This window comes from Barbus barbus (assembly GCF_936440315.1).
Source record: "Barbus barbus genome assembly, chromosome: 22".
In the NCBI taxonomy this organism is placed as follows: Eukaryota; Metazoa; Chordata; class Actinopteri; order Cypriniformes; family Cyprinidae; genus Barbus; species Barbus barbus.
The window spans coordinates 17,252,478-17,267,490 of NC_136750.1; the positions used below are offsets into that span (position 1 = coordinate 17,252,478).

The 15,013-nt window shown below is 38.3% G+C and overlaps 1 protein-coding gene across 3 annotated transcripts in view; it reads left to right on the forward strand.

The window, feature by feature from the left end:
* The window catches only part of LOC306888385 (chromodomain-helicase-DNA-binding protein 2-like), a 40,813-nt gene that overhangs the window by 21,141 nt on the left and 4,659 nt on the right, over positions 1–15,013 (forward strand). For all 3 annotated transcript variants that reach the window (XM_079446627.1, XM_079446629.1, XM_079446628.1), the window contains 15 exons: positions 108–298; positions 2,561–2,749; positions 2,927–3,089; positions 3,173–3,325; positions 6,343–6,414; positions 7,112–7,261; positions 7,395–7,543; positions 7,670–7,859; positions 7,953–8,120; positions 10,519–10,688; positions 10,772–10,813; positions 11,226–11,365; positions 11,466–11,604; positions 14,517–14,667; positions 14,770–14,892. In XM_079446627.1, coding sequence (XP_079302753.1) covers positions 108–298; positions 2,561–2,749; positions 2,927–3,089; positions 3,173–3,325; positions 6,343–6,414; positions 7,112–7,261; positions 7,395–7,543; positions 7,670–7,859; positions 7,953–8,120; positions 10,519–10,688; positions 10,772–10,813; positions 11,226–11,365; positions 11,466–11,604; positions 14,517–14,667; positions 14,770–14,892 — 2,190 coding nt within the window. The remainder of the gene's footprint in view (positions 1–107; positions 299–2,560; positions 2,750–2,926; positions 3,090–3,172; positions 3,326–6,342; positions 6,415–7,111; positions 7,262–7,394; positions 7,544–7,669; positions 7,860–7,952; positions 8,121–10,518; positions 10,689–10,771; positions 10,814–11,225; positions 11,366–11,465; positions 11,605–14,516; positions 14,668–14,769; positions 14,893–15,013) is intronic.

Here is a 15,013-nt window from a genome sequence, read left to right on the forward strand (position 1 = left end):
GTGAGGGGTGTACTCACTTCTGTGAGATACTGTACTTGTGTGCCATAGAAATGAGTTGTTCTTCATTATTCACAAATGACTGAGTCAAGACTTGTCTGTGTGTGCAGGGAGTGCTGGGGAATATAAACTGGGCTTTCCTCGGAGTTGATGAAGCTCACCGGCTTAAGAATGACGACTCGCTGCTATATAAAACTCTGATCGACTTTCGATCCAATCACAGGCTGCTCATTACTGGGACCCCACTGCAGAATTCGCTCAAAGAGCTGTGGTCCCTTCTGCACTTTCTTATGCCTGACAAGTAGGTACTCGCACTACAGGTACATCTAAAAAAAAATTGAATCATGAAAAAGTTAATTTTTTTCTTGTAACTTATTTCAAAAAGTGAAACTTTCATATATTTTAGATTCATTACATGTAAAGTAAAACATTTAAAAAAAATTTTTTGTTTTAATTTTGATGATTAGAGCTTACAGCTCATGAAAGTCAAAAATCAGTATCTCAAAATATTAGAATATTTACATCTGAGTTTAAATTAATGACCATCCCTACAGTATAAATTCCGGGTATCTCTTGTTCTTTGAAACCACAATAACGGGGAAGACTGCTGACTTAGCAATGATCCAGAAGACGAACATTGAAGCCCTCCACAAAGGTTAGGTCACAGAAGGTCATTACTGAAAGGTGTGGCTGTTTACAGAGTGCTATATCAAAGCACATTAAATGCAAAGTTGACTGGAAGGAAGAATTTTGGTAGGAAAAGGTGCACAAGCAACAGGGATGACCTCAAGCTTGAGAATACTGTCAAGCAAAGCTGATTCAAACACTTCACATTCAACACTTGAGAGCTTCACAAGGAGTGAACTGAAGCTGGAGTGAGTGCATCAAGAGTCACCACGCTCAGACATCTTCAGGAAAAGGGCTACCAAGCCACTTCTGAACCAGAGACAACATCAGAAGCGTCTTACCTGGGCTGTGGAAGAACTGTTGCTCTGTGGTCCAAAGTCCTCTTTTCAGATGAAAGTAAATTTTGCATTTTATTTGGAAATCAAGGTCCCAGAGTCTGGAGGAAGAGTGGAGAGGCACAGAATCCATGTTGCTTGAAGTCCAGTGTGAAGTTTCCACAGTCAGTGATGATTTGGGCTGCCATGTCATCTGCTGGTGTTGGTCCACTGTGTTTTCTCAAGTCCAGTCAACGCAGCCATCTACCAGGACATTTTAGAGCACTTCATGCTTCCTTCTGCTGACAAGCTTTATGCAGATGCTGATTTCATTTTCCAGCAGGACTTGGTACCTGCCCACACTGCCAAAGGTACCAAAAGCTGGTTCAATGACCATGGTGTTACTGTGCTTGATTGGCCAGCAGACTCGCCTGACCTGAACCCCATAGAGAATCTATTATTGTCATGGTATTGTCAAGAGGAAGATGAGAGACACCAGACCCAACAATGCAGATGACCTGAAGGCTGCTATCAAAGTAACCTGGGCTTCCATCACACCTGAGCAGTGCCACAGGCTGATTGCCTCCATGCCACGCCGCATTGATGCAGTAATTCATGCAAAAGGAGGCCCAACCAAGTATTGGGTGCATAGAAATGAACATACTTTTCAGAAGCCTGACATTTCTGTTTAAAATATCCTTTTTTTTTTATTGATCTTATGTAATATTCTAATTTTCTGAGAGACTGGATTTTGGGTTTTCATTATCTGTAAGCCATAATCATCAAAATTTCAAGAAATAAAGGCTTGAAATATTTCTCTGTGTAATGAATCTATATAATATATGGGTTTCACTTTCTGAAATGAGTGACAACAAAAATATTTACCTTTTTCATGATATTCAAATTGTTTTGAGATGTACCTGTATGGGTTTACAGGTTAATTTTTGCTATTTGGGGTCCACATTTTTAGTAAATTTACACACACACACACACACACACACACACAGATATATATATATGTGTGTGTGTGTGTGTATATGTGTGAAAACGCTGTACAAATACATTTGAATTGAAAATGCTTCTGTATATTTACATTACTGATTAAAATGGCTGCTAAAATACAGCTTAACCAACACAAAAATAAATGGCATTTTTTTTATATATTAAAATAGAAACTGATTATTTTAAATGGCAGTAATTCACAATATTACTGTTTTTACTGTGCTGTTGATCAAATAAATGCAGCCTTGGTGAGCATTATAGACTTAAAACACACACACACTTAAAAAAATCTGTAACACTTTACGATAAGGTTCCATTTGTTAACCACATTTAATGCATTAACTAACAATGAGCAATACATTTGTTACATTATTAATCTTTGTTAACGTTAGTTAATTTGGTGAATGATGACAGATTTTTTTTTTGCTGAGCTATCCCTTTGAATTAAAATCTTATTACTTCAAGAAATAAGCAGTAGTATGTTCCCACACAGTATAAATGGGTCTTTTAACATGAACTTATGTAGCTGCCTTTATATTTTAGTTAGGGGGTCATCATATTTGGGGTTCCTTGATGTCAAAACGTTTAAAACCCCTGTTTTTTACTTTGCCTCCCATTAGGTTTGAGGCCTGGGAGGATTTTGAGGATGATCATGGTAAAGGCAGGGATAATGGTTATCAGAGCCTCCACAAAGTTCTGGAGCCATTCCTACTGCGTCGTGTCAAGAAAGATGTGGAGAAATCCCTGCCGGCAAAAGTGGAGCAAATCCTCAGAGTTGACATGTCTGCCCAGCAAAAACAGTTCTACAAGTGAGCGCTGTTTTATCCGATTTCATGCTTCTTTCCAATAGCTCTCTAAATCGAGTAACTCTTTGATTGAGCAAAATTTTGATTTCAAACTCTTAAGACTGCATGCAATTGGAATGCAAGTGTTCAGAGAACATCTGTCCATCTCATCGCTGTTCATTTGTAATGTGACCTTTTCAGATGGATCCTAACAAGAAACTTCAAAGCCTTGTCTAAAGGCACCAGAGGCAGCTCTTCTGGCTTTTTGAACATTGTCATGGAGCTGAAGAAATGTTGTAACCATGGTTTCCTCATCAAACAACCAGAGGAGGTTGAGAATGAACAAACACAAGAGCACCTACAGGTATAACTCTCCTAGTTTGGAACAGAATGATTTTGTTCTTATGAGAACATCTTTTTTGAGGTTGTTTGTTAATGTTTGTTCAGAGCTTGGTGCGAGGCAGCGGTAAACTGGTTCTGCTGGACAAGCTTCTCACGCGTCTCAGGGAGAGAGGCAACCGCGTACTCATCTTCTCTCAGATGGTCCGAATGTTGGACATCCTTGCTGAATACCTGGCTTTGAAACGATATCCGTTTCAGGTATGATCTGAACTGCCAGGTGTTAAATTGTGTGTATGTACAGCATCAAAGTAAACCCGTGGACCCTAATTAGAAAGATGCCTACTAGGTTAGTGCAATTGACTGGCCGACTAGTTAAAGCATTATTTAAAATGTTCTCTTATTGATTTTCCTGTGTGTCTTTGCCTGGCGTAAACATCAGTGAAAAATATTTCCCCACCCTGTTGAAAAAAACAGCATATGCTGGCTAGGTAGATTTTGAAGTATGGATGCTGGTTTAAGCTGGTCATGACCTGGTTTATGCTGGTCATGTGCTGGTCCTAAGCAACTAGCTCCTGCTCAGGAGCAGTTTAGGACTCAGTGGCTGTTGAGAAAAACAGCATCTGCTGGATAGGTAGATTTTGAAGCATGGATGCTGGTTTGAGCTGGTTTAAGCTGGTCCTTAGCTGGTCATGTGCTGGTCCTAAGCAACTAGCTCCTGCTCAGGAGCAGTTTAGGACTCAGTGGCTGTTGAGAAAAACAGCATCTGCTGGATAGGTAGATTTTGAAGCATGGATGCTGGTTTGAGCTGGTTTAAGCTGGTCCTTAGCTGGTCATGTGCTGGTCCTAAGCAACTAGCTCCTGCTCAGGAGCAGTTTAGGACTCAGTGGCTGTTGAGAAAAACAGCATCTGCTGGATAGGTAGATTTTGAAGCATGGATGCTGGTTTGAGCTGGTTTATGCTGGTCATGTGCTGGTCCTAAGCAACTAGCTCCTGCTCAGGCCACTGAGTCCTGTACCTAAATCTCGCAGTGATCACTGAATGCACTTGGTGGTGTTGTGGATACGTGCCGTTAAGGTGATAAGAGATGAAGCAATGTGGCAATATTTCTATATAATGAAAAGTAATAATAACATACGAGGATCTGTGGTAAAGATGAAAAGATACTTGGTCGCTTATCAGTGTTTTTTTAGTACTTTCACTACTTTCTTTTCTGAGTAAGAATGTTTTAAACTTTGTATTGAGACAACATTTGTATACTCCTATTATGCTAATGGTGGAAGTCTACTTTTCAAATTAGTTTCTCTGTAAACTTTAGGTGATTATATCGAGCAGTCCCATCCCCTTTTTTAAATAGCCAATAGCATTTTGTTTATATCACAATTTGGACCAGAGCCGTTGAGCTTGGTAAATCTGCATTTGACAGCATATGAAAGCCACAATCTCATCCATATTGCTATAAAATATAGCATTCTGTGTAGAATTCAAATGGGTCCGATACGTTTTGTTGTCTGCGCCGATTCACGCATAAGTTCTGCTCCTTGCTATCGTGTCTCTGGACCGGAGCAGACTGTGTGTGCGGTGCTGCGGTTAGCTTGACAATGTGAAACCAGACTAATTTTGTCCCAATGGAAAGCATATTTGCACTGTCTGAATTGTTCCCTATCCTTTATATAGTGCACTACGTGCCATTCACCATACAGAAAATACTAATTATGTGAAAAATTGACCGATTTCAGCTGCAGCTTCAGCATTTATTTATAGTGTAGGGGGCAGGATGCTTCGGATTCTAGAGAGCATTTGATTGAACAAAGTTTGATGAGAAGCTGAAGTGCAGGGTGATGTCGTCATAATCGTTGATCCATATTGGCGGAAGTGAGAGACTGAGTTTTGAATGTTTATATCTTGTAAATGCGAAATTTGTCATTGTTTTGGAGCACACTAGCTTATAGATAACCTTAAGGCTAACATATTCATACTAAAAGCAAAAAAAAAACGTCAGTTTTGATTTTATGGGGACTTAAATCATTTAAATTTTTGAATCATACACAAGGTTTTGAAGTTAACTTATAGTAAATATAGCTTCAAAACATACAAGCAAATATAAAGTAATAAAGGTGGAAAAAGACAATTACAAGTGAAAAACAAAAAACACTCCATATCAAAGAGTACTTTAAGTATCCGAAAGTTTACAGCCAGTCATAGTTATGGGTTTTTCTTTTTTCCTCAGCATTATTGCCAATTGATTAGCCTATTACTGATGAGATCATGCACACAGTGGCAGCTAATAGGCTGCATTCACACTAATGCACAGATCTACTTCGACATATCAGATGTTTTGTCCTGTTCTGAAAACAACTGATTGTTTACATCAATTTCATAAAAGTATTCGGAGATGTGAGTGCATTTAAACGCTGCCGCGAGCTTCAGGACAAACAAACACAAAGCGCACGTGTCAGTACGTGAGTTTCATGCATCTAATACATATCTGCAAGCTCAGATTTAAAAATAGAGAGTGCCTTTTTAATATTCGCATGACAAGCGCTTATGCGAATGACGTCAGTAGGCTATAGATTATGGTCTATTACTGCATCGATGCAGAATCGTCCATGTCCGCATTGCGATGCATCGATGCAATAATTAATTTCAACACCCCTAATGAAAACCATTATCAGTGGTGTAACATTTCTGAATAAAACAAAATACATTGCATACTTAAGTTCTTTTTAATTTGCATTTGAATTCTTTTAAGAAATGGATTGCCATATTTTCCATAACCCGAGTCACATTGTTTCTCTCTTCAGTGAAATTTTGACCCGGTGCTGCACTTACTTAGGAAAATGTGGTACTTGTTTTTCTGTGCTACCAAGTACTCGATTACAAAATTATTCGAATGCACTTGCTTAGTGTCCTTGTACAGTTGATAATTTTTAATTTTGTAATGTCCGAGGAGACATTCAGAGGTGTAGCTTGTATGGACTTGGCTCGGGTGATTTAGGGAATCATGTGTCAGGCTTGCAGTATGTCTGCTCAGACAGCAAGTTCCCCAAGCCTATTTTTATCACTCAGTTATATTTTGATTGGTGCAGCTTTGAGCATTAGCACAGCTCTTAATGTTGTTTTGGTCTGGCAAAACATCTTCAGTGTCGTCATAATTTTGTGGTGACTTAGGGGGTTTTAGGATTTTATTACTGTATATCTAGCTGAGGTGCCCTAGTTTGGTCAAAGTGTCACGCTTGACATTCCTTAACCACATCTGTGTTTTCTCTCATGTTCAGCGTTTGGACGGCTCGATCAAGGGAGAGCTCAGAAAACAAGCACTGGACCACTTTAATGCAGAAGGCTCTGAGGTAAGATCCTAAACTATGGCATGCATGCATGTTTGTTTTGTTTGGGCAGAGCTGCACTGTCTGGAGACATTTTCTATGGTTGTGATGTTCCAGTCAGCTCTCTGCGTCAGAGCTCAGTTGACAAGGCACTTTACTGGTTCTGGGAATGCTTGATCCATGGGAAATACAGGCCTTATGTAGTTCTTAGAAGAATGTAATTCATAAAGGGTCAAAAGTTCTGTCAGATTGAAACAAGAAGGCCCATATGTGTTCAAAACTCTACAGTAAACTCATTAAATATTCAGTATATACAATATATTAATGTTTCATAAGTTTGTGAAATGAGGTTCTACAAGGCTAATGTATTTTTAAGTAGTGATGCAACATCTGCGCCACTAGTGTCACCAAAAAGAAGTAAAACTTACAAAGAAAAAAAATATTTTCTAACAAGGAATGTAACTTTTAAAATATAATATACAGTATATACAATATATTGATGTTTGAGGTTCCATAAGGTTGATTTTATATTTCATATAGGGTTGATTTATATTTAAGTAGTGATGAAAATTCTGTACCACTAGTGTCACTAAAAATGAAGAAATCATGAAGCAAAGTTATTATCCAGTTTTTATGCATATTAACCTGGAATAGGATAAATAGATTTAAGCATTCATCACAAGACTTGCAGTTGGCTCGTTCTCACTGTCGTCTTTAACAGGACTTCTGTTTCCTGCTGTCCACCCGAGCTGGAGGGCTTGGGATTAACCTGGCCTCTGCCGACACAGTGGTTATCTTTGACTCGGACTGGAACCCACAAAATGATCTTCAAGCCCAGGCCAGAGCCCACAGGATTGGCCAGAAAAAGCAAGTAAGTAGAGCACGAATCTTTGACCTAATGTGTAACCGCACATGCTTCTGGAGGAGTATGAGCATATGTATATATGTGTCATATGTAGCATATGTAGACTGCAATTAAATCTATTTTGGTGTTCTTTGCATAGGTGAATATCTATCGTCTGGTTACAAAAGGCACAGTGGAGGAAGACATTATTGAAAGAGCCAAAAAGAAGATGGTACTAGACCATCTTGTGATTCAGAGAATGGACACCACTGGGCGAACCGTACTGGATAACAACTCAGGAAATTCAAAGTGAGAACCTTGTATATTAAGTAGAAAAAAATTACATTCCTCTTATCAGAATGTTTTTTTTTTTAAGCATGTATTGAACATATACACATAACACATAATGTATGCCAATGTGTTGGCCATCTCCAGTTCAAACCCCTTCAGTAAAGAAGAATTGACAGCAATCTTGAAGTTTGGAGCAGAGGATCTGTTTAAGGAACCTGAGGGGGAGGAATCAGAACCACAGGAAATGGACATTGATGAGATCTTGCGGCTTGCTGAAACCAGAGAGAGCGATCAAGGATCTAGTGCTACAGATGAGCTTCTGTCGCAGTTTAAGGTACTCAAGAGTCTATTATAACTTTTGATGTTAAGTGGCATATTTTCTCCTGAGCCTTGGCCCAGCATGAACTGTGTGTTTTCCTTCTGATAGGTTGCTAACTTCACCATGGATGAAAGCAAACCAGATCTTGAGGAGAAGCATATACGCGACTGGGATGACATAATTCCAGAGGAGCAGTGGCGGAAGGTGGAGGAAGAGCAGAAGCAGAAGGAGATGGAAGACATCTACATGCTACCCAGAAGCAGATCTAAAAAGAGGGTAAGGAGGTGCTTCTAGTGGGGGTTTTCCACTGGGCACAGTACTTGGTACCTGGTACTTTCTTTAGTACCACCTCGGCCGAGGTTCCAAGTGAGCCTTTTTCTTTTTCATTTAAAAACATGAGATGCAGTGGGATGAGGAAAAAAACGCCATAAAGTCTCTAGACGTTTTTTTAAAAGTTGAACTTGCATTAATTTTACTTGGCTTTCTATACATGCGGCTCTATTGTGTGAGACGCAAATGCAACGGTGATAGATGTCCCTCTAGAAAATGCAATAAACATGCGTTCTGTGTGAACGGCTTGGTTTCAGTTTTGACATAAACATCATCTCCGCATTGATGTTCTCTTTTTCTGCAATATTTTGAATGAAAAACGTAGCAGCGTGACATCTAGTGGGTTCAACTGGATAGGCTAAGAAAAACATTAAAATGCAACGACACTTACATCGTCATCGCATCTTGTGTGCCACTGATAAGGCTGCCTGACACACACCTAAAATGTGGATTTTTATTTTAAATTTGAAAACATTTACAGCCCTAATGCCGATATCTTGGAAAGCAAGATGGCCGATATAAAGCTGATGTAATTTTATTTATTTTCATTTATATATTTGAAAATGGGTTAAAAAATAAATGTGTAAAATAAACATATTTATTGTTTAGATGACAAAAGTATTGTTCACAAATAAATAAATATTTATAGCTGCAGTCCGTAACCTTTTTTTTGTTTTTGTTTAAAAATTATCCGAAATCAATATTTGAGAACTTGCATAACCAGCCAGTGTTCAAAACTATCGCGTTCCTGTAGCCCGATTCACAACGGTTAGTTTATAATGTTTTCTCATTTGAGTGGTACGGGTAGGTTTCCGCGGGAAATTCGAGCATGGCACTGCGTCATTGCGTCACGTCTGTAAACATAAAGAAGTTTTCCCGGCTAGTAGACCATCACATGTGAGGATGCTGCAGGTGGCGGCTCATTTATAGCCTTTTCTCACAGCAGCTAGAATAATTAAATTTATCATTTTGATGGCGGATTGTAATCCAGAAAAGATTGTGTTTATGAGACATGTGAATGAAATGAAATTATATTCCAGTTTTAATGTGCTTCTGATTACAGATAGCCAACATGGGATTACACACGTTTTTGTATTTTAAATAGAACCAGTTTGAAGGAAGATTAATTTGCTTTTTGGATTAAAATAATTTCTTAATATGACATTTGAATGGCATGACAATTAGATATTAGACTGTACAAAAATTTCAATCTACACGCTAATACTATACTCATAGTCACGCAATGCTGATGTTTTTAACATTAATAATTTGTGATAAAAACAATGATAATACTTTGCACAGCTAGATGTAATATGAGCTAACTGATCGTTTAGATTTAATCACCGTTGGTAGCGCGATTTATTGTAATGTTTTTTTCCCTCAGTTGGGCAGAACAAACATGGCTTGTTACTTGTTCAGATGGCAATATACGGTTGTTAATTCTGATTTGGGTCATATATTCCAAGACGTAGACTAGAATCTGTGATTGTGAAGTACAGTAAATATCCACACCGGTGCGGTGATTGACAACTACACATTCACCTCAAAACATTATATTAATCTGCGCCGGAGCCATGGCGGAACACCGGATCACTACCCCGTGCAAGCTATAATTCCACAAGAATCTGCAACTCCAGGATGCAACTTTGAATGTTGTTTTACTATATTTTGGATCTAATAAATGCAGTCTTGTTGAGCCTAAGAGACTTATTTAAAAAAAAAAAAATGAGGCTTAATCTGTATACAACCCTATGTAAGTTTTTATTTTTTTATTTTGGGTGACCCGTACATGTTTTACATGAGGCGTAAAAGCATTTTCAGCTCTGTAAACAGATATGATTCGCTTATCAGCATGCATTTATACTATACGTGTGTATCAGTAATATAAATGTACATAACGTAGTCGTGTGAAGTGCTCCCTGTGGCTTTTCAGCACTTTTATCCTCTCCTTGAGCTGGATCCATAATATCTTACGCAGGCTGTAATGACTCATTAGATTTTATAGCCACACGCTGCATTCCCATGTGATGGCAGCACATGTTGAAGTATGCAGCATCGTAGCTTTTGGAAATGAGTCATTAAGCTTTACAGCGCAGTGGACTCCCCGGCGATAAGGCCGTGTGTGTGTTTGCAGCCACATGCTCATTATTCTTGCTTAACGCCAGAGATGATTTAATCCAGAGCAGAACAGAGGCGTCCACAAAATATTCAGTGAAATCACTGTTTTAATATTCGTCTTCTGATGGATTTGTTAATCTATGCATGGAGAGAATGCAAGAAAAATACATTCTGCAAAGATATGTCCATAGGGCGTTTTGTAAAAGCAGTTTTGTGATGATTTTAGGCACAGGCCAATGACAGCGACAGTGACGTGGGATCCAAACTGAAGCACAGATCCTCGGCTTCAGACAGTGAAACGGATGATAGTGAGGATGACAAACGGCCCAAGCGAAGAGGCAGGCCGAGAGCTCGCAAAAATAATGTGGAGGGATTTAATGATGCAGAGATCCGCAGGTAATATAACTTAACATCCACTTACTAATTTAAGAGGGCTTTGCTGTAAACATTTCTTTTACTTAATGGTCTATTTATTGTAGGTTTATAAAAGCATACAAGAAATTTGGAGCTCCGCTTGAGAGGTAAGAAATTCAAATTTTTTGGTGAACCATGTCTTTAATAAATTAGTTATGTTTTTAGTTCTCTTTTTTTAAACTATGTAGTCCAGTGAGAAGCAGTACTGAACAATGTTATTTTAGTATTATTTATATACTATTATAATATTTATTAATACTTTGATTTATATTTCATTGCTATATAATTAGTTTTTGTTCTTAGAATATTTTTTTTATTTAGCTTTCATTTACTTTTCAGTTTTAGTTTTTAGTACTTCAATTTAAAATTCAAACAAAAATTAGAATTTTTGACCCGTTTGTTTTTCATCTAATATTTGTATTTTAATTCAGCTTTATTTCAATTAACTGAAACAATTTGTAATAGTTTTTTAATTAACAAAAACATGTAGTACTGAACTGGATATGGTGTTTTCTGCAGGTTGGAGGCGATTGCCCGTGACTCTGAGCTGGTGGATAAGTCCATTGCAGACCTGAAGCGACTGGGGGAACTGGTGCACAACACCTGTGTTACTGCAGTGCAGGAGCATGAGGAACACATAAAAGAAAATCCTGTGGAAGGTGTGTGTCAATGTTAATAGCAGTGCTGAGTGTAAAGAGTGATTAATTTCCTTTTATTTTTTTTAATCATCTTTTAATTTGTAATGTTTATTTGTTGCAGCTAAAGGCCCGGGGAAAAGACGAGGCATTAACATAAAGATTTCTGGAGTTCAGGTCAATGCGAAGTCTATTATCCAGCACAAAGAGGAGTTTGAACCACTACATAAAGCTGTGCCTTCAAATCCTGCTGAAAGGAACAAGTGAGTCCTAGTTAAAGCTATATTATAGATTATTTTTTATAATATAGTACATAGTTGAGTTGCTACAGACACAAATCGCAGTGTCTAACTGTTGCAAGCACTCTCTGGGTGGAGATTTAATCAAGCCACTTTAATATGATTTGATGGGTTTATTGGGGAACTTTAGTTTCAGTCAGTTCAGTCACTTATTGTTGAACTTCAGTGTCAGTCCAAATAGATATCTGTAAGTGGAATTAGAAAAAAAAAATAGATAACTGCACTATACAGGTCCTTCTCAAAAAATTAGCATATTGTGATAAAGTTAATTATTTCCTGTAATGTACTGATAAACATTAGACTTTCATATATTTTAGATTCATTACAACACAACTGAAGTAGTTCAAGCCTTTTATTGTTTTAATATTGATGATTTTGGCATACAGCTCATGAAAACCCAAAATTCCTATCTCAAAAAATTAGCATATCATGAAAAGGTTCTCTAAACGAGCTATTAACCTAATCATCTGAATCAACTAATTAACTCTAAACACCTGCAAAAGATTCCTGAGGCTTTTAAAAACTCCCAGCCTGGTTCATTACTCAAAACCGCAATCATGGGTAAGACTGCCGACCTGACTGCTGTCCAGAAGGCCATCTTTGACACCCTCAAGCAAGAGGGTAAGACACAGAAAGAAATTTCTGAACGAATAGGCTGTTCCCAGAGTGCTGTATCAAGGCACCTCAGTGGGAAGTCTGTGGGAAGGAAAAAGTGTGGCAGAAAACGCAGCACAACGAGAAGAGGTGACCGGACCCTGAGGAAGATTGTGGAGAAGGACCGATTCCAGACCTTGGGGGACCTGCGAAAGCAGTGGACTGAGTCTGGAGTAGAAACATCCAGAGCCACCGTGTACAGGCGTGTGCAGGAAATGGGCTACAGGTGCCGCATTCCCCAGGTCAAGCCACTTTTGAACAGAAGCAGCACTGGACTGTTGCTCAGTGGTCCAAAGTACTTTTTTCGGATGAAAGCAAATTTTGCATGTCATTCGGAAATCAAGGTGCCAGAGTCTGGAGGAAGACTGGGGAGAGGGAAATGCCAAAATGCCTGAAGTCCAGTGTCAAGTACCCACAGTCCGTGATGGTCTGGGGTGCCATGTCAGCTGCTGGTGTTGGTCCACTGTGTTTTATCAAGGGCAGGGTCAATGCAGCTAGCTATCAGGAGATTTTGGAGCACTTCATGCTTCCATCTGCTGAAAAGCTTTATGGAGATGATTTCATTTTTCAGCACGACCTGGCACCTGCTCACAGTGCCAAAACCACTGGTAAATGGTTTACTGACCATGGTATTACTGTGCTCAATTGGCCTGCCAACTCTCCTGACCTGAACCCCATAGAGAATCTGTGGGATATTGTGAAGAGAAAGTTGAGAGACGCAAGACCCAACACTCTGGATGAGCTTAAGGCCGCTATCGAAGCATCCTGGGCCTCCATAACACCTCAGCAGTGCCACAGGCTGATTGCCTCCATGCCACGCCGCATTGAAGCAGTCATTTCTGCAAAAGGATTCCCGACCAAGTATTGAGTGCATAAATGAACATAATGGCCATTCTTTTATTGGTCGGATGAAATATGCAAATTTTTTTAGATTTTTTGGGTTTTCATGAGCTGTATGCCAAAATCATCAATATTAAAACAATAAAAGGTTTGAACTACTTCAGTTGTGTTGTAATAAATCTAAAATATATGAAAGTCTAATGTTTATCAGTACATTACAGAAAATAATTAACTTTATCACAATATGCTAATTTTTTGAGAAGGACCTGTATGTAGTTTTTAGTCATTTAGATTTCAGTATTATAATTATCGGAGTGTCTATTTACACTAAGTGCAAATAGCCCATCTTGTTGGCAAAGGCTATTTACACTAACTCCGCCCACTAACGTGTGATTGCGTTAGTCAACATTAAGAAAAGAAGCTAGATCAACATCAGTTTCAGTGGCGTAGATGATAAGGCGCATGCTTTTTGACGCGAGCGACCCGAGTTCGAGCCCACCTTTTGCCAAACATTTTTTTTCTCCCTTTTCAAATCTCATATCGCATCAGAAAGGCATTTATTTTCAATAAAAATGAAGGAAATAATCAAAAAGTTGAAAATAAAGTATCGGGTAGGTGTAGGGAGGGCTTTATTGTCCCAATAAGGTGGCATCCATTTAATACATTTGAATTAAAATTATAATTTACACTCAGTATGTTATTATTGCGTACTGTTTTATAATGTACTACAATACTGAGGTGCAGATAATTGCCACTATTTGCAATAAGTAGTATAAATAGCACAAAATCTTGCTATTTTAACATAGTGTAAATAGAATCTATAGCTATTTGCACTTAGTGTAAATAGCATATCGTTAAAAAATACTGCTATTTACACTGAGTGTAAATAGAATCCATCGCTATTTGCACTTAGTGTAAATAGCATCTGTCACTAAAAAATATGCTATTTGCACTTGGTGTAAATAGCATCTAATTGCTATTTACACTGAGTGTAAATAGCATCTATTGCTATTTGCACTTAGTGTAAATAGCGTCTATCGCTATTTACACTTAGTGCAAATAGCCGCTGCCTATAATTATTTGACTTAGTAAATTTTAAATGCTTATGACGGAGAGGATATATAATCAGTTTATCAAAGAGTTATCCAATTTACTCTATATATTTTGTTGCCAGTGTTTATAGACTTAAATTTGTCTGCCAAAATGTATAAAGTTGTCTGAACATAATGTGGTAAATCTTGACTGTATTGAGAAAAATGGGCATAATTAGTCCAAATAAAATCACAATCTAATGGACTAATGGATTTCCCAGCACTGATCCATTTATAAATGAGGAATAAAATGAGACCGAGAAGAGTAAGTCAAGTTTTCCATTTGGCTAGATTTCAGCTGACCTGTCGGGTGAAGACTCCACACTTTGACGTAGACTGGGATATTCATGATGACACACAGCTGTTACTGGGTATCTATGAACACGGCTATGGCAACTGGGACCTGATCAAGACCGATCCTGATCTCAAACTTTCTGAGAAGGTACATCGAGTCAAATTATTGCTTGCTCACAGTTAAATAAGCAGCATCAACAACGTGCAAGCTTGTCTTAACTGACCTCAAATGTCCTGTCTTTACTTGTAGATTCTCCTAGATGACCCTGATAAGAAACCTCAGGCAAAGCAGTTACAGATGCGAGCAGACTACTTGCTTAAGATGCTTAAGAAGGAGCAAGAAAGCCAAGATGCTGCTAAAACAGGAGATGAGGTAAGGATTATGGGTTTTCAGGTTTGCAGGTTTTTAGACTTGCGATACCTAGTGGTTTGGAGAACAATATGATATTGTAAAACAATAGAAGTACTTAAAGCACAGTTTTGGGCCTGCGGTT